Source organism: Phalacrocorax aristotelis, chromosome 17 (genome assembly GCF_949628215.1).
Source record: "Phalacrocorax aristotelis chromosome 17, bGulAri2.1, whole genome shotgun sequence".
Taxonomy (NCBI): Eukaryota; Metazoa; Chordata; class Aves; order Suliformes; family Phalacrocoracidae; genus Phalacrocorax; species Phalacrocorax aristotelis.
In genome coordinates this window covers 3,960,347-3,984,444 of record NC_134292.1, presented here as the reverse complement: position 1 = coordinate 3,984,444, position 24,098 = coordinate 3,960,347, and the positions used below count along the sequence as shown (strand labels likewise).

The 24,098-nt window shown below is 44.0% G+C and overlaps 1 protein-coding gene across 1 annotated transcript in view; it reads right to left on the bottom strand.

Annotated features, from left to right (window-relative positions):
* Positions 1-24,098, bottom strand: part of PAPPA (pappalysin 1) — a 181,284-nt gene that overhangs the window by 124,017 nt on the left and 33,169 nt on the right. The window contains exon 3 of the mRNA XM_075111900.1: positions 4,309-4,454. Coding sequence (XP_074968001.1) covers positions 4,309-4,454 — 146 coding nt within the window. The remainder of the gene's footprint in view (positions 1-4,308; positions 4,455-24,098) is intronic.

Here is a 24,098-nt window from a genome sequence, read left to right as displayed (position 1 = left end):
GCACAGACTGGTTTTTGCACAATCAGGCACATGGCCTGCTCAGAGAAACTGCACAGCAAGGTTTAATCTCACCCTTAATCTGGGGCTCTAAGAGTGAGGAATCATGGGACAAAGTCCAACATCCAAAACGAAAAACACAGTGACAATCGGTCTTTCCACTGAATATGGTCAGTTTGGTTGGTTTGTTAACTCAGAGAAAAATCCTACATGCAATTACCTCATTCTAAGCAATTTTAAATCATTTTGTGTGCTTAAATAGAATGATTCTGCCCAAATAAGTGTACGCAATGCATTTGATACCAAGAGTCAAACAAAACATACCTGAAGGACTCTCCGTATACTATTCCACAGAGTAAAGATATAATAGAAGCCCATTAACTTCTGGAACACCTCAAAAATTGCAGTAGGTTACACCAATATTTGCAAAGTAATAGCTGGGCAAAGGAAACAGAATACACCCAAGGCTGGAAGGGTTTTTGTGGGGTGTTCTCTGATCATACAGACAGCTTTGAAGTAACTGTCAGAAGCACACTCTGGTCATACACTCAGACAAGCCTAGTTTGATCAGAACTGCACATTCCACTAATGAATATGCATAAGTCTAATGTGTCAGAAAACATAAAACCCTGGAATGTGACATTTCTAAAAGAACTGCATGTTTTTTAAATGTGCACAAAGAAAACCAATAGTGATTTTTTGTTGTTGTTGTATGCATTATGGGATGTGCAGATAAGCAAATAGTAAATTAGTGAGGCTTTACAGTATATCAAATTAATCGTAAGAATTATATTTTTAGCTCAGCGAGAGATACTTTTGGATTTATGATATGCTTCATATTTTCTTTATTTAGCTTGTTGACCTCAACTTTTCCCAGCCTTTTATTTAAAACTGTTTGTGTATATTGCCTACCATGAGAATGGGAGACTGCTTTGTAAAAGTTATAGTGGGAAAATAAATCTTGGATATGGTACACTAATAATTTTGTGACAATGAGGAGAGAAAAGGTTTTGGCAAGAGGAACGTTATCAGGGACTGTAGAGCAGGGAAGATGAGATCACCAGGTTCTGACACTCCATAGACTCTTCCTCCTCATCTGCCTGGAGACTTGGTTGCAATAACCATGGAATTACAGGAAAATAAGACTGAGAAGATCTTAAGAAGTCATCTAACTCTGTTCTCAAACAATGCGGGACCAATTAGGTCTACACCATCCCTCACACACCGGCCTAACATCTCTTTACAACCCCTGATGACATCACTACCCCAGCAATCAATTTCAGCACTCGGTACCCTTATGGCTGCAAGGATTTAAATCCCATCTAATCTGAATTGATTTTTTGGCAACTTAAGTTCATGACTTCAAGTCCTGCCTCGCACGGATATGAAGAACAGAAGATTCTCCTCCCCTTTCATCAGCTTTTATGAGATTGTCATCATCCCCACTTCAGGCTCTTTTCCTTCAGTCTGAATAACCGCAATCCATTCAACCTTTCCTTGTAGCTCAACCCTTTTTCTAGACCTCCCTGACTGTTGCTCGCCTTTGGTTTTCCCAGTTGCCTCACATTTTCCTTCAGGTACAGTGTCCAAACATGATACAGTGTTCCAGCTGAAATTTTATCAATGCTCAGGAGAGAGGAAGGACCACTTTGGATGTCTTGCAAGGACACATGCAAATTTAAATACAGACAGAAAAGAGAGAAAAAAATCTCGCTGCAACATCACGCCTGTTATGACACATGCAGCATCCGCGTGTCCTTTTCACAGCGCTGAGCTGGTCCTTACACTGGCTCTCCACAGGCCCAATGAATTGTCAGCAGACCTACGAGTACGCAGCCACTGCAACCCCCATGTTCCTTGCATCCCTCTCTCCCTTTGTATACAATACATGCTCTGAGTCCTCCAGCGCTTGGGGTCTACCCACGTGGAGCCATTTACATTCACAGAGTACCCTCATATATTGTTTTGTGGGGGTCTCTTTCCCAAAGACACTTCCAGGGTTTGTCTTCCAATGGCAGGAGGATTGGTGAAATTCCTCAGCAGGACATGCCTTCAAAATAAAGGCTGGTAAATCATTCTGGCATTGGACAGCCCCGAGGCAGCTGGAGAGAGAGATTTTATTTTTGCCTTTGTTGAAAATTTATATTTTTCACAGCTGTCAACAATCTAAATCAATTGCAGTTTTACAGAAAAGATAAACTCCCTCACCCAGACAATCTCTATCCCAGCCTTTAGATCTGCACCACAGGACATATTTCATATTTTTTATTAAGTACATATTGGATTTATAGAAAAGAGTAAAAAAGATTAAAGATGAATTCTTACAGACCAAGCACAGGTCCGGGAGGGCTATTATGACAGGAAATTATGAGCATTATTTATTTATTTATTTCTACTTTTTTCCACTGCAAGTCAACATTAAACTGTTGGCTAATGTCTTTTTTTTTTTTTCTCGTGAGATCTTTTTTTGGTCAATGAATTCCGTCAATACACTGTAGGAGCTGAATTTAAATTGTTTTGCTCAGGCATGATGTCGACAATTAGCTTAACGAAGTGACAGAGGAACTCATCAGGGCTTTGGGCAAGCCCCAGCCTTCTTGCAGAAGGTTCTTCTTGGCACTCTGGAGCTCTCCCCTTGTTCTCTGCTCCCTCTCACGGCAACACCAAGGTAAGCTGTGATAATAATCATTTAAGGAAGGATTTGCTATACTGCAGCCTTATTGCACTCCAGCAGTGGCATTAGGGCTAGTGCTTTCCACCAGCAACCCATACCGTTGCACAGCCAGAGGCAAACGGAGTTCCTGTGGGGCTGGTGCAGGAGCAGGGGGTTGTGGTGTTACAGAGTGATAGGAATCACAGTAGTGTGGGTGCTGGTCGAGGCTGGGGTTAATATCTGTCTTCGGTTTTGCCAGAAGATGTTGCCACGGGGAATGCTCACTGGCAGGCATTGACAGCATCTTCTGGTTTGGGTGCTCCCAGCTGGAGCCCATGGAGGTGGGGCTGGAGGCGAGTCAGAGTGGAAGTGGCTTCACTTCCAGCCTACCTCGGCAGGAGACTGGATGTGTGTCAGTGCCAGTCTTGGGAAGGGAAGTTTGCTCATACTTCTTCCAGAGCAACTGCAGAGCTGAATGTCGTAATAAAACGTTTACTAACCGAAGTAGGGCAGCCAGCTCCAACTGCTTGGTCTGACCATGGAGCCTCTCTCAGCCATAGAGACAGGTGACTATAAAGAGATGTTAACATCTAGCTTTGGGGTAATGTATTTTTGAACACGGAAAAGCCTCCCTGACTGATGGCTCAAGTTGTAGTCCAGCTCTCATAGTATGCTTTAGGATAATAAACACCACATTTTGCTCTCCTTGTATAGGTTTACATTTGTCACATCTTTTTTGTTTTGCTCAATGTGGTGTTGGGTAATACAAAAACTGGCTGAAACAGCCTTTCACAAAGACTGAACTTGGCTGAAACTACACTTCACTTCCAGCCTAGGAAGGTCTGGACAGGCTGGAGAAATATCTGGAAAACTTGTGAGAATCCCTGCTCTTTTAAGATGACCAGATCAGCTTTGCAACCCCAGGGACGTTTGTGCAGTTAAGAGAAGTATATACAGACTCAGCCAGTGCCTTCTGAACCTTTTGAGGTTCATCTGACATTTTGCAAGGAACACAGGTCCAGTGGCACCGCAGGTGTCAGGGCAGTGAGTCATTCGGGAGGTTGCACAGCTTTGTCTGGATCCCTGGGTTCCAGCAGCCATAGTCAGCAACCTAGTTATGAAACATGCAGGGCAGTCTGCAGGGTACTGAACTCTTTCCAGTTCCACTCAAATGAACATTAGAAATACAATCTCTCAGCAGTTTGCTCTTTTGCACATTGGTAGAGAAAAATAGCAACAAATTTCCACTATAGTCTGTGAGGAAAATTAATCGAACGCTTACTAAGTAATGAGCTAAGGATCAGAACATAACGGGCTAAGGTTAAAAACCCACTCCTGTCTAGCATCCCCCCACCTATCCCCCCAGTCTTCCTCACAAAGTGCTCCCATGGAGTGAATGCCCTGTAAAGTAGCTTCACTTAAAAGGTGAAATACTTTCAGCTTGACATCATCTACAAATACCATAATATGCTTTGGGTTTATAACCTAATATTTTCCTGGTTGTGAGCCAGTATCTGGGAATCGTGAAATACTTTTTTTCCCCTGACTATATATTAGAGGAATGATAAGAAATCAGAACAGAGCTTAACGCATATTTGTCTTTCCTTCTTAGCGCCTCAGAAGAATGCTTTACAAAAAGAAACATCTTTATCACTCACCTAGATGCATCAAGGCTTCCTTGTCCCAGGGCCAAGTTGCCACTCCAGCCAGCTCTTCCTCAGAGGAATTGGCAAAGAAGATGTTGAGGTGTGTGGATCCGTCCAGTTTGAGTATGTTCTTTAGTTCATTGACATCTAAGTATGCTCTGTAGAAAAAGAAAAGCTTTTTTTTTCTCTAAAGGTAACACAAAAAGCAACAAAGTATTGAAGAAATGCTGCAATCCAGGCAAAGATCTTACAATATCCTGCGTATCAGTCACCTGAAATACTTTCATAACCCACTCCCAAACTTCAATTACTTTGCATTCATACAGTGAATCTCATCTAAGGACTTCAGGCCATTGATTAACTACGGCCACAAAATCCAAGGTATATACATAAAGCTGTCCACATTCCTAAGATAAGTATAGGAATCTATTCATTAGGAATGTAATTAACCGTGTATTAGGGTCAGTAAATCTTTTTATATCAGCAGTTACCTTGCACATTTCCTCTAAGCCGTTTATTATTGTTACCTCTAATTTTCCTTCACAATAACAAGTTTCACATCTTCAGGCTGGCGCAACAACCAACACCAGCTCACAACGTCACTCCTTTAGCCCCAGCGGCAGTCACTTGGGCTGAGATGCACACGGTCTGGCCCTGACGTAGGATGGTTGCTGGGGAATTGCTGCTTCCAGCAAGCAAAGCTGTGCCAAGAGATCTCCTTGCGGGAGATCTCCGCAGGAGTGGTACCATACCATGTCATAAAGCCCTGAGGCTCCTCAGGAGTCCCCCTGAGGTGAGCAGCGCTTCTTCCTAGCTTCTGGGGTGTCTGGAGGTTACAAAGCAAGCTGCTTGCAGGCAAACAAAGCAAATCCCTTAAGCCTGATGGCCTTTGGAAGTACTTTTTGCGCTCCTTTATAGGAGTAGACTTTATCAATGCTGGAATACAGGAGCTACTTGCTGAAGTGTGTACGCTGCTTTCAGTGGCACCGTGATGCCCCAACTCAGGGTAAAGCTGGAGAAAGTGAAGCGTAAGAGTAAACCCATTGCTTCTCTGTTTCCAGCTCACATTGCCTTTTGATATGAAGTGTTGTGCTAACGCTAAGATCTAAAACACGGGTAAGTTGTACTACCTTCACTTGTCAGGTGGAAACAACAGAGAGGGAGATCACAACGAGTTAAGCACAGTTGACTAGCTTCTAAGGACAGCATGACGGTCTTGAGCAGGTTGATTCCTGCTTCCTGAGGTCCCCCTTTCTGTATGCGTATGGGTGTGTATAGGGCTCACGTAGCTCTCTCAAACCAAACGCGCTCACATTCAGTAAGTAGGGTTCCTTGCATACTTCGCAAGGCTTTCGTTCCCAGAAGGGTGAAAAAAAATAGGGGAGTTGGCTCAGCACCAAGATCTTTCTGTCCTTCCCTGGAGGACTCCCCAATGGAAAACACATTCATATTTCCACAATAGCTTCCCCTGCCACTTGCTGAAGTCATTGCCTCCAAAATAGTTCATGGCTGGGTGTCCCCAGGCCCTCGCTGACTCATGGAGGAAGACGTGCTCTTTAGGGACACCAGTGGAAGGGTATGTTTCCATTCCATACAGTGTTTTTCTTCCGATCAAATGTGGATGACATCCTGAAGGACAGGTCAGCACTGTGACCCTTTACACATTTCTCATCCCTCCCCTGTTCCCAACACATCTATGGAAAATATACAGATCTTCCCCTTAGCTTCCCAAGCTCATTCTGCATCTTTCTGCACAACATTCTGAGGCTGTGCATGATCTACTTCCAGGATCATCTTTGTGCCTTTGAAAACATCTTTTTCAAAGATGGGCTTATACTTATACATGTCCACGAGCAATAGATTGAAATGACACCTGAGAGCTAACGTGTGTTTCCAGACGGAAGTGTCAGCGTGTCGGGGGAGCGTGTGACGACGGATGCGTGCACGTGAAGGGGCCGATACGTACGTCTGCACGAATGGCAGCATCAGTAAAAGGCAGTGAGCAAAAGTGTAAGAGAGAACGTGGGAGCGATGCGGTACTTTCTGCAAGAGAGAAAAGGACAGAGACAGAAGCACTGCGTACCTCTGAGTAGAAAAACGTTTGTGTGTTTTGTATCACAGTGGGAAGGAAAGGCCCACTGTCTGTATTGAGACTGCGGTTGTTGACTCTGGATGCAGACGCTTTATGGCCTATGCAAATCCCTGTAGGAGTAACTATAATCAAACCCCTCTCCCGAGACCACCACTTTCATCCTCGCACTTCTCTTTACGGTTTCAAATAATCTAAACTAATATTTCTTTATTCTCAGCTGTCCCTTTGCTTATTGTTTGCACAATCCGATCCCCATTTATATCCTCGGTGCCTGGCCACAGTCGCTCTCTCACTTGCGTACAGGCTGTGTGCTTTAACATCTAGGGCTGTTTTGTACCTGCATTATTACTGCAGACAGCATCCAGAGCAGACAGCATTTAACTAATTGGCCAGTGATGTCAGTGCATCCCCAGGACTGAACTCATGCCTTATGTTAATTCACTGTACTAAGTCAACTGGACTTGGTTTTATATTATTTCTCTGACCACTACTTCTCTGCTAGCCAACGAAAGTCTGCCAATGAAGAGAATATATTCAAACGGTGTAAAAACAGACTGCTAAGAGGATTTTTAGCAAAGGGTCTGCACAGGAGTAGGTGTAAACAGATCGTGCTTCGGAGGAAGCAAATGCAACCCCCTTTGTAAAAGCCATCAGTGACCCCCAGCACATAAACATGCTCGAGCATTTAGCTCTGGCAAATCCCTTGTAAGCGTGTGATCGTGTGCCTGCTTGTGCGTGCATGAAGAGGGGTGTGAGTGTGTAAGCAAGGGTTTGGATTGTGCGCACATGCAAGACAGCCAAAGGTATGTACGCAAAGAACCAGAGCGTGTGTAAGAGATAAAAACACGAGCTGGAATTCCATCCTCTCCTTCCTCCCCATGTTTCTAATAACCTCCCATCCCTATCCATCATCACCACATTCCTACACTCAAGGAGGCATAAATTAACTACTTTTGCAGTTCATGTCCAACTACGTAGCCGCAGGCAGCAGACCCAACAGTTACCAGGTCAAAATAGTTTTCAGTTATTGCGTTGGACTAGGCTGACTCCCCCCTGCTGCCGCGGCTGCTTTGTTATCAGCTCAGACTATCTGACCCAATGCAATCTGCGAGCATTGCTTACACTTCTCAAGGTTATGTGGGTCCCCTGATAGAGGACATAATGTCTGTCACATGGGCTCGTGCCAAAGAGAACCAAAGAGCCCAGCCTTTCCAGCACTGCCAAACTCGCATTTCAAAGACATGAGTGCAGTCTTGGAAAGGGATCAAAGCCTTTCCAACTGTCATTAGAATATTTCCTTTATGCATCTCTCCGTGAGTGCCAGCAACATATTTCATAAAAGTCATTGGCTCGAGATGGTACCTCCAATATAAACCTGAATGGGGGAACTGTCAGGGCAAGCCTATGTGGAAAACAAAACAAAACCCAAAGCACAACAAAACACGTGTAATTCCTGTAATGGAAAAAACATACGATGCTGCGAGCGTGCCTTGCTCAAGAAAGCCTAATGAGCCTATTAGTGCATCATAAAAGGTCTCCTTTGCTGGAATCTGTTTTAGACATAGAAATTCTATGGGCTGTTTAAGGCCATTTGGGACACCAAATCATATCATGCAATGTCCACATTCCTACCCATATCTTTTCATCGACTTATTTGTCCAATGCACAGCTTCGGTTTGCCTTTTTCCTCCATTACAGTGTAAATAACCCTCTGAAACTGTACTGCACAGCAGCTCACCGTATCCAGTAAGCCCCAGACCTCAAACAGTAATGCGTATCCCGTACCGTGCTCCAGTTTCAGCCTAATGGAGCCTTTAGCTCATCCAGCAGTGTCTCGCGACCGCCCTACCCGCCACGCAGCCTGCCCCATCAGTCACACCAGCCATTATCCCCGTGCCTGTCTCATCTGTCAGGCTCGTTTCCCATCCATTTGGGCTGTGGCTTCAACGCAGGAGGACTCGTCCCGGGCGGCGAGGCGAAGCCCCCAGCCAGCAGCCCCACCGGCCCGCGGGGGCCACCGCGAGGAGCTCCCTTCTGCCGGCCCTCAGCTCCAAAGCCAAACCCAGCCACACAGCTCTGCCGCTTAGCTACAAACATATGACAATGGCTTCTACACTCGCTTGGTATCAGGTCTAATCATATTAAACCTGGCATTGGTGACTAGAGTCGAGCAGTTTTGTAACTGGGTTGGAAGCTCTTCCTCCCCTGTTTTCTTCCAGGTCAGAAAGTGGCTTTCCTGTGCTTCCCTTATGTGGCTGGGGTGCAGCCTCTTGCACTGGTGGTTGTTTTTGCAAGGAACAATGAGCCTTCCAGCCCTTATTGTTAGGAAATGTTTTCTACTGTTTGCTCTGAGTTATTCTCTATTTGACTTTGTTTTGTTTTTTTTCCTTCAAAGACAAGTGTCATTTTACAGCATGAAAACAAACAGGGTGCTTAAGGGATTATTTGCAAGACCCCACCCAAACACAGAGTAGGAACTTTGCTATCTGCTCAGTATGGAGCGTAGTCTCCAACTGCCTGATGAATTTGTTAGGAATAAAAAAGGCACTGCATTTCATCATTAAAAAACAAAACAAAACAAAACAGAACACAAAACCACCAGCATCTTCTGAATTGGGAAGTCAGCCTCAAAAAGTCTCCATTTTATCTCTTGACATACAATGCCCTATCCTCTACCTAGTGGTTCAGCACACGGCAGGGCAGTCAATCTGCTGGAATCCTAGCGCCCCAGTACGTCACTCTCCTTCCCAAGACTCCTTGTTGCTGCTTTCATTTGGTGTTCCCAAAACAACTGTCCTGCTTAAACCATGGCAAACAGTTTAGCTCTTCTGGACAGCCCCGGCAACCCTCGCCGGCAGCCTGTGACAGACCCAGGTGTGGCTCCCAACGTGTGGCTGATACGTCTCAGTGGTGTTCCCTTTGTCCCTCCAGCTCTGATCCGAGGACTGGGAATTGGGAAACCCCAGGATTGATGCTAACTCATTAGAGCAACAAAGGCCACAGCAGTCGGTATGTGGACAGGCACTTACCAAACGTCTGTCCCAGTTGTTCAAGCTGCATGGGGGGCCCAAGGTTTTAGGATGCAGTGTCCACCTAGAGATTTTCAGTATCTGCAGTGAACAGCAAGGATGGTTTTGAGATAAATGGTGTTCCTCCTGAAGATAATGGCAAGAGCCGTGACTTCAACAGCACTGAAAGCTGACCTTGAAATGGGGCCATTTGGCAGATGTGCACAATGGTAATTTAGCTTTTCCCCCTGTGATTTCTCAGTCTTGGGTGGTTACACACGGAACTCTCCTTTTGGAGACGCAGCGTTGATGCCGGTGTATAAGCTGCCTTTTGCCTTCTGTCACAGAGTCACTTAGAAACAAGTCTGGAAAGGGTGTCCAGAGACCATTGCTGGTAGCCCTCTGCCCAAAGCAGGGGCATCCCTATATGTCACCCCAAGCAAATTTTTATTTAGTTTATGCTTAAGACCACACGTGACAAGGACTCTGCCACTGCCCCAGCAACCTGCAGCCCATGTTTCAATGCCTTTATGGTCAGGAAGCTTTTCTGAAGGTCTACCTAAATCTTTTTTGCTGCAACAGATGGGCATGACTATTTGTGCCATTTCCCACAGACAGGGAGATTAGATTATTTCCTTCTGCTTTGCCAAACCTATTCCTTATTTGAAAGCTTATTATATCCCCTGTAAACCACCTCATTTTTAGGCTAAAACCACCTTATTTCTTCAGTCGCTCCCCACTGGTTATATTTTTTAGGACCTCCGGTCAGTTCTGATGCTCTCATCTGCACCCTCCACATCTTTCTCAAAGGCAGGCCATCAAAAGAGGACACAGTCCTCAAGCTGAGAGCTTATCAGTGCCATGTAACTGCTGCGTTCATGCCACCTATCACCTCCAACCTGACATAAAGTACACAGTAGAGATTTCAGACCTACAAACATTTATAATAATTTTTCTTCTTTTTTGCCTGAAGTGCTACAGGTCTATCAAAAACCTGAACAAAAAAAGACAACCTAGAAACCGTCTTTAGCAGTGGGCTTGCAATAAAACTTTTGTCTGACCTGATGTTACAGATCTGCCTTTGCTGGCAAATTTAATTTTGCTCCTTATTTCAGCCAGATTGCCATAAATCATGTGAAGCAGGAAGCGTGCCTCATCTACATTTAGTTTAGTGTTAATTTAAGACACTGGTGTGAGTGTAGTAAAAGTCATGATAATTTATTGATAAAGGTATAAATCTTTCAGTGATTGGGACAGAGCCTGAAACAGAGTGGAGCCAGAGTATTACAAAGTGAAAGGCTTCAGGTCCCCATTTAGATCCAGATCACTGCCTGTGTTCACACTGAAATCCAAATGTGTGACTGTAGTTCTGACCGCATCCAAACCAGGCAGTCACTAGGTCATGGCCACAAGCATAAATTGCAAGCACTGTCAGCACACGTAGGCTTGGCAGCTTTTAAAGAATTCTGGTTTATCCACTGCAGCAAAATGTCCTCTGCAGCCCCCAAATCTGATCTCCCGTTACAAGAAAGGAGGAATGTTTTGGTGAAAAAAATAGTAATGATAAGCATCCAAGAAAAGACACTTAGGATAATTGTTCAAATATAAACCCAGCTTCTCGGGTAGGTTTGGTAGCCTGTGCTGAACTCTGTGTCACTCTCCGTGACACTGCTAATGCATTCCCGTTAGCTGGTTAAAGCTGGACGAGGGTTTTTTGACATCAGTGGCCAGTCCTACAGTTAAGACTGACCCTAAGCAACACGTATTGCAAAATAAAAGCCACACGGCTACAAAAATCTGGGTTTTTGTTGATCCTAGGGTGCCCTTTTTTCTAAACTGAATTAATTCTACCATTATGCTAGTGACTCAGGCTTTACTTATCCTACAGAAAAAAAAAAGAAAAAATATTATAGAGCTTTACTGTGCAAACTATAGGACTCATTTGGGTCTGGGTTTTCTTAATCCTGCAACAGAGACTAAGAGCAACTCCTTGGTCTAAAGTAGGGAATTTTGACAATTATCAAGTAATCAGTTTCATTCCGTTTGCTTTGAAACGTCGGCTTTCCAGCAGGACAATCCTAGACGTACGCACATATACACTGTAACATTTTGCGCTATATATCTATGGGGTTGCAAGGGAAAAAACCCTACCCCATCCATAAAGGAAATTATTTGCTACTGAGTTCTAAAAGTCAGTAGTATCGTCTATAGAACCCTAGAGGCGGGCCCCTGCTCAGCCTTATCTGACTTTCTCACAGAGACCTTGACTAAATGATACAGCTGTATTTCATACAACTGCCTATAGGTAACTGCTGGATGTCGTAAATGCAATATCTACTTAATGGGCTGAACCACAGCAACAGGTTGGAATAAACCTGACGGTTGGACTACTCCAAGCCCAGCTCTGGGTCCTCCTTAGGTTTGCTTCATGTCAGCTCGCACTTTGAGCCAACTCCTGTTCTCACCGGGCCGCACACGAGTATCAGCTCTGACTGTGAGGTATTTGCTCCAGTGTCAATCTAGAGTTAGTCAGAGCAAAATCTGATTCTCAAAGTGCAGCTACAGGTTCAAATCCAAAATCTCAAAGGAAACGTCAGCTGAAACGACCAATTTTTGCCCAATTTCTGGCCAACGCAACTTGCTTTTTTAAGGAGGGAGGCGGGTTTCCTCAGATCTCCATACGGATTCTCTCAAAGGTTTGTAAATCCTTGCCAAATCCTTCACAAACCTGGGCTGAGATTCAGTAATACAGTGAAAACAGATCTTCTTTTTTTTTTCCCCCGGCACTTTTGCTGCTGGTTCTGGCCAGGATAAGGAAGACTAGAGGCTCAGGGAAAAAGAACGGGGAAAAAGATGATGCAAAAATTTTCAAATGTCAAACATGTTCTGTCTGAGCTCTGGGCAAAAATTTGGGGTGGCTGTTAATGTACACAAAATCATTTGTTCCCTCTCTCCCTTTACCCTCCCAGGCTTTACTGCCCACTTCTTATACCAGAGATCCCACCTTTATATAACCTTTATGGAGGTTTATAGAGACTTGCAGTGCTACAGACCATAAATATGTGATCACTGAGCCTTCTTCCTTTGCAAGGTCCATGTCCAAGAGCATAGCAATGTTTGAGTTCACTTGTGCAACAAGAACTGAAAAACCCCGTTCCCTCGCACGACCATAAAAAATAATTAAGCTAACCAACTACACAGAACTAGGAAAAGATATGCTGGCTGGCCAACTTGCAGGAATTAAAAAGAAAACAAAGGGAAAGCCTTGGCAAAGAGAATCGTGATCTTACTGTACAATTAACTTCTGAGACAGTGAGTAGGATTAAAGCACGGAACATTTCAAGACGCATCTCCTTAAAACAGCAAAGCATTATGATGCATATATGCACATTTTACAGTCCTTTGAAATCAGCAACACTGGCAGGTTTATTTGTTTTGGTTGTCTCTTGTTCTTTCTTTTACTACTTTGGGATTTTTCTTCTCTCTCCTTTTCAAGACTAGAGCCAAATGACCCATGAGAAATGTACTGTAATTTGTCTCTTATCCATCCCTCATCTCCATCTGATATTCCCTCTGCCCTGGTTACCCTGATGTTTTTCCAGACCCTACAGGCTGAACCATTGCAACAAGGAGAAAAGTCAAACGATAAAGAAAGAAGTGGCGTAAGGATATTTTCAGGAACCCGTTCTGTTAAAACAGATTTCCTTTGCCACTTTATGAAAACCTTTTGGCTGCAGCAAACCTCATTCACGTATACTCGACAATTTAAATCAGTATAGGAAGGTATATATATTTTAGGCTATTTTAACCATCAGTTATACTGCTTGGCACTTCCACAGCGCTTCCCCTCTGGGCCTCAAAATGCTTCCTAAACATGAAGACAGAAATTCCACTCTGGTCAAAGCCCTGACACAAGCCCTCTGCACCGCTCCAAACCCCGTCCAAGGGCTTAAGCGATACTAAAGTGGGACAAGAACCCTTGCGCTGGGCCTCCCCTCAAGAAATTTTACCATGACTGAAGAAGCCATGAAATAGGCAAATGGAATAATTTTTCCTTGCCTTGCGAATGGGAAAATTGAGGTAGCGAAATGCAATAATTTGTTCAGAGTAAAAAAACCATTCAGGGTGACAGCTAGGATTAGAAACTCGATCTCTCGAGCGTATGTTCTGTGATAATATGGATCATCTTTCTTTTAAATAAGCGGTGGCTTGTGTTACTGATCCTTTAAGTTTTCTTCTGGTGGACACTAATCATATTTTACAAGCCTTCACTCTTTTTTTACAATCTTTTACTCATATTTTACAGTCTCCAAAAAAAGTCCTAGAGGCCCAGTGCTCAGAGGATGGAAAGTCAGACCTCCCTACAATAAGCTGGTCCTTCCTGAATCCCTCAACTTCACAGTTTCTGAAGACAATGTAGCGCATTTACTTCATAAACAGATTTTCTTGTGGAACGAGGGCTCTGCTTTCAATGAGCACACAGCCACCATTCTAATAATATTTGGCGTTTACATACCACCTCTCATCCCAGAGCTTCCCAGAACAACCAACAGATACGTGTATAGTACAGTACACAATAGTTCAAGTAAAGGACAATTTGGTTTCAGTCACCAGAACAAACCTGGTTTTTTCACGGAAAGCACCAGAGACCAGGAATGCAGCCTGTCCTCACTCCCCTGAATCAGGTCAAGAGTTAGGTAGAGCCTCTGTTAATCAGTCTGGAAGTCAGAGATCAAGAGGAAACTTGAGGCTTTGACTCAGAATTTTCTTTAATTATAGGAGTAGCTCATACCAACTCTCTATTTTAAAGTTGTCTAACAGTTTCCACTACTAATACTCAACCCCAGCCTTGTCTTTCTCATCTCCATGCCGGTGGCTGTGGGGTCAGGCTTGAGATCACGTTTGCGGCCTGCCCAAACAAGTGCCTGGCTGGCGTGACCCTGGGGAGTCACGGCTGGGGTGACCCACGTTTGGAACTTCTGGAGCACCGGGAAACGCTTTGTGTCCCCTCGTTAGAGTCCACAGAAAGCATGGGGTTACCCTACTGCATGGGCACGGCTCTGTCCTGGCCTCCGTCTACCTGTGCCGTCTGCCCTCGCAGCAGGCAACCGCCGGCAGGCAGGACGGGTCAGGACCCTGCCTCAGTGGGCTCTGGCGGGTCACCTACCGAGGGAATCTTTGGGATTTTTAGGCAGGCAAACACATGTCGGGGCAGGGAGCCCTGCGGCCTCGGGGTGCTCGCAGTTGCGCTGCAGTTAGTCACCGCTCCTGCAGGCGGGTGACACGTGGCACCGTCCCTGCCGGCGTGTGCAGCTGGGGCTTTGAGGGCTGGTCCTTTAGCATCTTCCCTAATCAACAGGCAGAAAAAAATGCAGGATGAAAAAAGATCAAATTCTTTGCTCCTTTCATCTCACTTTTTGACACTAATCCTCCCTGCTCATAAACCCCGTGCCACAAAGCGAGATATACATTGCTATTGGAATGAAGAGCGACTTGGAATCAGGCCGACATCAGCAAAAAAATAAAATAAAATCATATATAACCACGAAGGACCTAGCATGTTTATTACAGATACTTCTGGAGTTGATGGGCCAAAATAACCAGTCCAAATATGCATCTTGCAAAACATCACTTTTGCTTTGGAGATGCCGCTTCTTTTCTGTTTTTGTTTTTACAACTCATGGACTTCCAAATCTCGTTTCTTAACCTCCTGGCAGGGCTGTGCATGAAGTTGGTCCTGCTGCAGTGGGCAGATCATCAATGGCTTATGGTTAGGATAATCTCAATTTTCCTCTTTTCTGAGAAAGAAATGAAAACCTGATTCAAATGAGACTGGTTGAATTTTCCTCTTATTTCATCCTATGCAGGATGGGTAGGAGACACCAAAGAGAGATCACAAAGAACATAGTCTGGTGATGAAGAATTCAGTTCAGGGAAACCAGGAAAAGGTTGTGCCCTGGCACTAAAAGCCTCACATTTTCAAAGTTCATGAGATTTTTTTCTCCCTGTTACAACAAAGGACTAATATTTAGCTCTTTTTGCTTCCTGGTTTTCTGTTTGTTTGGTTGGTTTTTGGTTTTTTTTTCAGGGGGTATTGATGGATCACACCAGTGAAGTCTTGAACACATTTTTTAAGAATAAAAAAAGAAAATTGAATAGTCAGATTCAAAGAACCACTAAATATTATGAGATCTACAAAAGCTAGTTACTCTTGTTCTTTCCCAGCAGTGAAGAGATTACAAGGAAACAGAAAACGTCAGTCACTGAAACAGAAATTTCACATAAGAACACATAGCTTTGAAGTTCCCAGAATCCACAGTAAATTGCCAGGTGATCTGGCAGAAACACCAACACACCTGCAATGAAAATAGTTCAGAATTGCAGAAAGAAAATATTGCGGACAGCGTATTTTCTAAATCCAACTTCCCCCCCCCCCAAAAAAAAAAAAATTCTATTCCTGTTCACCAGGAAGACAGAAAGAAAGGAAAAGAAAGAGCAGGAGAGAGGACTTAGATCATGATTTTGTCAAGTAACCACTGTTGGGAGACGAAATGCGGCAGCAATGACTGTAACAGAGACTGCTAACGTAATTCACTCCCTGACATCAAAACCCTGCCCCTCATTTCTCTCTGTAGAGCCAGAGACAAGCAGCAGGAGGAAAGATGCAAATGTGCCTTTTCCAAACACTCAAGAACTTTCAGACTCTCTGGTTTTTAAACCTATGCAGGAGCTGCAACTCCCGCATGGATACAAGGTAAAGCAAATACCATTGTACATGTGTGCTTCTGAAAGCGGGTGTTTCTTGAACTGAAGGTTATATCAAGCAGAAAAGGCCCTCTACCCCTTAAGTAAACAGTGGGCAGCAGACACATCGAGTGCCCAGGTTATTAGCTGGATGGAAGGACGTGTGGGTTGCCTCACATATGGATCTGCTAACATGTGTACCAGAAAACAGGCACTATCAGTCTAAAACATAAGGCTGATTGTAAGCATTCCCTGGAGGACACATTTCCCAAGACCCTACAAAATTGGACTGGCAGCTTATGAAACGTACAATACTGATCCAGCATGTAACAGTAAACTATAGGAAATCATACCCATATATTTGGCCTTCAGACATGAGTGCAGAAATTGCCTGTTTTGGCACTACAAGCCTGTGGATCCACTGAATCAAACACAGACCTCTAACAAGGGCTACGAGAACGCAAAGATCTGTTCTCCCTTGTCAAATAACTAACCCAAGAGGGGGGAAACTCTAACTGTCCGGTACGGCAAATTTCTTGACCAACTTTTGCCACGAGCACGGCCACTACAGACAGGCCCCGCTGTTCAACTTCCCCATAACATTTGCACCTTCTGTCACTCTATTTGCATTTCTTGACCACACATCAACTTTTGCTCTGATTTGCTCCAGTAATTTACTGGTAACATGTCACTAATGACTACTACAGTACTTAAGATCTTGATGACTACAAAACCAGCTTTGCAGAGGATCCGGCAAAAATCGCAGGTTGTCATTCTTGTCCACTGTTTCCCACACATAGACCCTGAATTATACAAACCCGCATTTATAAAACGTATGTTAGCATGAAATGTCTTGCAGCTCCCCGTCAAAGACAGAGCGGGGCTGTTAGGAATTCCCTCACTTCCACAACTCCTCTGCTGCCAGCTCAAGTACATCTCAAGAACTTTGCAAAGCCTGACATCCTGCCTTACTCAGCTGTGGGGCAAGAGAAGGCATCCCGGAACCACCTCTTGGACTGTCTCCTCCTGATGGTTTTCTAGATCAACAACTGGAAATGCTTCACGTACTGTTCCCAGATGGATAAAAAAATAACTTTGCGTCTAATCAAGATGACGATAGCTAAAGATTAGAGCCTGCATTTTTAAGACAACATAGGACATTCTGAAGCAAAACCACATGAATAAATCTATCCCCAGAAGTGAAACAGAGGAATTCTGAGTGTATGAGGAGAAGCCAGGAACTCCTAGCCCTTTTCTGAATCCAAGTGGGTGCCAGGTGGGCGAGGGGGATCAAACAGCACAGATTTCTTCAGACAAACTGGGAGAAACACTCCGATGTGTCCAGTGGAAGCATTTTACTCTGCGCTTGGAAGTTTATCATGACCGATCAATTCTGGAAGAATTAGTGAGCGAGTTCTGGTTCTTGGCACTGACACAGTCATGGTAAAAAGGCTGGAGGCAAAAGGGAAGTAATTTTCATAATGCAGTGAACTGTTGCCATCAATCCTTACCCAAAACATTTCTTCTGCTTACTCTAGTGCAGTGCTGTTCTGCAGCAGCTTTCCTCTCAGCTATCGCCCTTCGTCTCGGGAAGGCTCTCAACCTTACCCGTGCCCTGAATGTAGAGATCGAAGCCAGAGACCAAAGTCTTCGGGAGTTCAAATCTTTCTACGGACTTGAAAGAGCTTGGGATGTGTAACTTAGTCCAGACAGAAAGCATAACATACGTTTGGAACAACATTATATACGTAAAAATAGAAAAGACTGAATGACCGTTCAGGAATGCAGCGTGATGGGGAAGCCTGATGTAAACTGTGCGTGGCATTACATAGCTACTTTGAGCCTCCAACCTAGGTGCTCTGGATCCTAGTGGAAGAACCTACCTTTTCTCCAGCAATTATAAAGACTTTAAGATTTAATTCTCTAAATCGTGCCTATGCTGTGTGCCCATACCGGCTGTGAGCAGGTGGCACGACTGTTCCCCTAAGGAACTAACTGAGCAACAACTACAAATAGCCAATGTTTATCCTCAGCACTTAGTGCAATAGCGTTGAGACTACACATTTTGGGAAAGATCAGCTACTCTCAGAATTCGTCCTTAACAGAAAGCAAGCCAAATGTGAAGGCAAATTAAAACACCTTAATCGGAAATGCCAAGCCCAAACATATTCAGGCATTTTGAATAACATAAGTTTATGTAATTCTTACTATTTCTCAGGCATGCCTATGTTTGTCTCTATTTGTGCTTGCTGGGATTGAAGACAGGAATAGAGCATCATCAAGCTCGTGGAAATCAGGAGATTACAGAAAAATCCTGTTTTGTAATTGTTCTCAACCAGTTCTGCAAACCTAAGCAGTTCAGACAGTTTGGAAACATTTCCATGCTCTCTGATGCTCACATGAAGCAAACTAAGCTCTGGCCTTTTTGAGGTCTACCCACGTTCTCTAAGTAAGTGTATCATATTTCTTTATTTACTTAGGATTTTTCACCAGTTTATCTCTCCCTGTCTTGTTTTTAATTAAACAAAACAAAGAAATGAATCAAGCAAACACAAAACAACTTAAGGCAAAGCTTTTCAAAGTGTAAAGGTGATTTTGATACCCACAAGTGGGTCTTGTCCTGGGAATATAATTCCCTTTTGTGCCTTTGGAGGGTGCACAAAAAATGTGTAGATGATTACAGTGAGAGATCTATTAATTGATATCATCTGGATTTTACATTACTTAATCAATGTCTGAGCTCTGACTGTGAAAGATGCTTAAATTGACACCCTCACTCCTTTCTGCTCAATGCTCCCTAACCCGTCTTCTTTGATATACGAATATAATTTGAAAGGCTGACAAGGGCACAAGTCTCATTACATCATATCACAGAAATTAGAAATGAATCAATAAACAAAGAGGCAAACTCCTGATCAGCCCGTTCCTACCACACAATGTGGAATTCTTCACATTTTAACCCTAATCCCACATCTGATCAAACTGAAACGTCTTCAGGGTCAGGAATGCCTCCGCTTCCTTTTGGTATTTCTTTCACAGTCTAATCACATCTCAGAAAAACTGGTATTTTGTGTTTATGTGTCTTACCTTTATCCTTCGTATAATTTGTGCTGTTTAATGCTGAAGAAGTAATTCAGCAACACGCTTCACGATGGGGCAGGTCCTTAATGGAGGAGAAATGCTGGCATGGCCCGAGTAACAGATTAAATCCCCTTCTTGGCATATTCATTTATACTGTGTCTTTCTGTATAATTTTGACATGGAATTTTCCTGGCATAAATCACACAGGTTTCCCTCTTCCCCTCCACACCACGCTGCGTAGCTCTGTGTTTTGGTAAATCTCATCTATTAATAGTTGCCCTCTGTGGCTATAAAAAAATACCTCAGTAGTCAAAAGCCAACCCTTGCTAGGGAACAGCTGTGGATGCCTGAACGCACGCAGGACCCGGCATCACACAGCAAAGCCCTTTCTTGGCTCCGTGTCAGAGCAAACTGATTAAATAAGGCCATAGTCAAGCTAACGGAAAAGGAGCCCCTTCCCTGCAACAGAGGGAAAGAGAAGCCGACTCCAGCACTAGGCTGGAGAAATATCAGGTTATTTCCATTTTCTCACTGACATTTTCTTTTTCCTTTTTTAAACTCAGCAAACCCCCCTCCTGTGTCTTCCTCGCTCCACCCTTCTGCCAAGTCCCAATAAACTCTTGCACTTAAAGAAATAGAACAAAGACGTCATCGCAGCGAGTATCAAAGGTCACAGGGTAAATTTTAAGGTCTAGTCTACTCTTTTTTGCCTGATTGATTTAACTGATTAAAGCATTTCTGCTCTTCCTGTGCTTTCAGCAGCATCCTGGGTAACTCAGGGGAAATTCAAACCAACCAGCTGTGATCCATATTACAAAGTCAAGGCTGGAAATACAACACAAGGATGTTGACGGGGCCGTACTGGAAAGGGTGAAAGGAGAGGACTGTTGTCTCCTGGTAAAGCGACAAAGTGCTTTTATGGGTCAGAATGAGAAATACTCAGCTTCGCAGAGGATACAGGGAGTTCACCATCTCAGCACTGAAGGGTACCAGTCCCATCACAGAAAGGCTGGCTGGTCACAAAGTCCCCGGCTCCAGGCAGCAGGAACCCTCCCCAGATTTCACTTTGAAGTTTCGTTTGCATGAACTAAAGTTCTCAAAAATCCTCAAGAATTGGCTGAATTTCCGGGACTTCCACGCAAAGTCCATACGATGCCACAGCCATCGCAAGGGTGATGGTACGGGAGCCTCAAGCCCTCTGGAAACCAGGCTCGGGCTGTCCGCACTTACGGCACGCCTGGTCTGAGGCTGCAGGTATTTGCAAAGCTAATGCCACGGAACTTCAGCACTTTTCAAATTTCCCTAGTGACATTTCACTAAGATAAATTCACCTTGCAAAGCTGATGGGAATGATTTGAAAAACTAACAGGGCCTTGTGCCGGGGAAACTACCACAGCTTCTCACCGAAGTCTTCAATTTATTGACACGACAAGGTTATAGCATGAGAAGCAAATTTATTCCATATTATCTACTAGCAATATAGCTCAAAAGATGCACTTTGAGGCAGCAGAAAGAATTTTATTCTCCAAAGCCTTGTAATTCAACCCTGCTGAAGCTGCCCTCACACAAATCAGTGATGACACATCTTTTCAACATCTAGGGCCAAAATTATTTTTAAAAGCATTGCAGGTAATTGCCACTGCTGTCATTCCAAACCACTGATGTTTCCACTGTTGTACCATCACTGATGTAACCCAGCAAGTGTCAACAGCAAATATGGGCTGCTTCTGCAATTATTGAATTAATGGAAATAATACATTTCACAACAAACAGCTCACACATATCAATAGCCACGACCAGATCTTTAACTAGAATGTATATGAGATGTTCTGTGTTTCCAAGGTTTGTCAAATAGTACTCAAACATCTGGGTACCTTCTAAAATAATTGGTCTGTAGGGTGCAGATTTTATTGATCTTTTTCACCGGGGCGGATTGGCCACGAGAGTCTTTTAAACAACGGTAGAAAAAAATTTGCTGAACCTAGTTCTCCTGAAGAATTTCAGAAAGATCAAATTAGGCCAAAAACTCTAATCTTGGTTTCAGTGGGGTCCCTTTTTAGCAGGGGTCCCTCTAGCAGGGTCCTTCCTTTAAAAGAAAAAGGAAATTAAAAATGAAAAACAACACTGGGGAGAAGTTAAGCATGTACTTCAAACTCACACATGCCAGGAAATTTAGAGTTAAAGGTGAAACTCCACCTTAAAGAGCTCCACACTGGAGATATTTCAGTGAACAAACATAACGTGTTCTGAAATACAAAAACCCAGTAGGGTGCACTAGGTATGGAGTTTCAGCCTTCACTCCAAATTTCCTGGCTTTTTGGAGGTTTATTAGGGTTTCATAGCCCAAACGTTTAAGTACTCCAAAAAGTCTCCTCAGTGCAGCTCACCCTGATCCGTTTGGAAGCTGAGAACAAGCACTCCAATGGTGTAGCCACCCATCCATTACTGATGAACCTGAAAATACTTTCTTGCAAATTTATGTTAATTTAGAGTGCTGAAATTATGTGCAAACTAGGTAGGTTCAGTTGAGTTACCCTGAGAAACTCCACATTAGCAAATCTACTCAGAACAAAATTAAAGGACAGGATTTCATTGACCCCAGCAGAGCAAGCGCTCCTAATCCTCCTCCACTGTATGTGGGTCCTGTAACTCCACCTCAGCCACGGCTGCAATCAAGCAAACACAGAACTGCTTTTGATGGCAGTGGTTTGTACTCCTGGTCTCAGCACTCTACCAGGTTGTGGGGTGAGGATATATCCACCCTACTACTCAATGAAACTGGCCCTAACGGATGAAAGATGACTATGGCTATCAGCATCACGCTTTTTTACAACATAGCTTTTATGAACATGTGTTACAAACATTGAATTGATTCCAGAGTAGCTCAGGAATCCTGAAAGATCTGTTGTGAGGCTCTGCATCATTGCATTTCCTGAGAGCTTTAAGGAAATCATTACCAGCAACTCTCCGTAGCCCCTCTGATCACCCACACGCTTCATCCTTCTCAAATACGCACAAAGAGAAACTTTTAGGACTCTCTATGATGATTTCAGTGGGTATCTTGTCATATAGGTAATGGATAAGCCTCACACGTACTTTGAAGTTGGCTTCACCAGTCTGCACAAGCACATCTTAGTGGTGGACAGGTGCAACAGTGCTGGGAGAGGTGCAACAGTGATGGGACGGCTCCACGCTGTCCTGATCCTGGGGCATATGAGGGACAATTAATTCTTCTCATTGCAGTTAAGAGAAGATAAGCGGAGACACCCACTTCTTGGGTTCTCCCCTAGCCCTAGACTGGGCAGAGGAGGGAGCCTGTACTGGAGGGATGACCTTTGTTGGGGAAAGAAGGAAGACAGAATAGGGAGGAGGCAGACAGGGACTTAAAACATCAGGAACTGGTGCCAGAGAAGTTCAGACAAGGGCCAATAGACACAGACTGTGCTCCATGCTGTTGCCTACAAATCTGCTTTTGCGTCCTTTCTCCTTCAGTCTTTTCCAAGACCGTCCTCTCTTCCACCACCTTTCCCTCTAGGTAATCCCCTCCTCGCTCTGTTCCACCTATCACATTTAAACATACATAGATACCCAGAGCCGATGACATACGCTCCTTGTCATACCTCTGAAATCCCCAACAGGCCAACAAACTAAAAAAAGAACGACTACAAAAAAATCACACGCAATGACTTCTTGGGAGAAATATTATTATTGTTTTTGGTACCAGATCAGCTGATTAATTTGGGAGAAAAAAAGGACAAGTTTTCAAGCTCATAAGCCCTTCTTTATATTATGTGTTTTTCCTAACACTATTGCTTGGCTTAAGAAAAGACATCTGCCTACTGCTTAAACTTGCCTCACTTGTAAGCTTGAACCCTCCCAGCTGCATCAAGAACATCATTGCTCTGAAAGTCATAGCACTGCCACAGTATTATCTGTTTCTTCTGCTAAGAACTTGCATCCCTTTTCATGATCTTTCCATCACACCTCCTGAGGCTGCAGGCAAGTCGTCTGTGGCATAAAGGTATTTTTCTATGCAAGAATACAGACTACTTGTAGAAACTAGCTATTTTCTGAGTAATCACGCTTCTGGGTTGGCTTTCTCCCCCTGCATTAAGTTCACGGATATCGGACAAAGGCAGAGCCGCTAGGCCGGTATTCAGGCCTCTGCTCACATCGACATTTTCAGCTGAGACTATATAAAGAAAATTCACCTTATCCTTCTCACCCCTTCTCCTGAACCCCGCGAACCCACTACGTGAAGGCACCAGTAATGCCGAGGGTTTGAAGTGTGGCTGCACAGAGCAAACTCCCCCAGGACATAGCACAAGTCAGCATCACCTCTTCTGAAAGATTTCTGTACATTTCCACTGGTAGCAGCAGTGAAGGGATCATTAGAGGGGAAAAAAAAAAAACAACTGAAGTACTGTTTGTCCAACTCCAGCAATCCACGGGAGGGGCAAAGTCAGATGCGTCGTGCTCAGGGATGTTGGAAATGGAGCATGGTGGAGGTGGCTGCTCTGTGTTTCCCCAGGGGGCAGCTATTGCTTGTAAGAATTGGACTTACATTCCTATCAGAAAAGAATTCTGAAAGATAGGATGGGAATTGCAAATATAAGTATTGCACCTGGCTAAGCTCGCCACAGAAATAACCTGTACTTCGTATCTTTCTCTGAGCGAAAGGTGCTACCTCCTGAATCTACAGAAGGTTTCAGCTGCCGCTAATTAAAAACGCCGAGGACACCTCACACCCGCTGGTGAAGGGAGGTCGTACACAAGCGGATGTGGGAGAAAAACAGGGTGATTAATGCAAAGCCCCATAGCACTTTAAAGAGGCACGTTAGACGTGATCAAACTGTGGGTCTGTGTGCAAGGCAGTA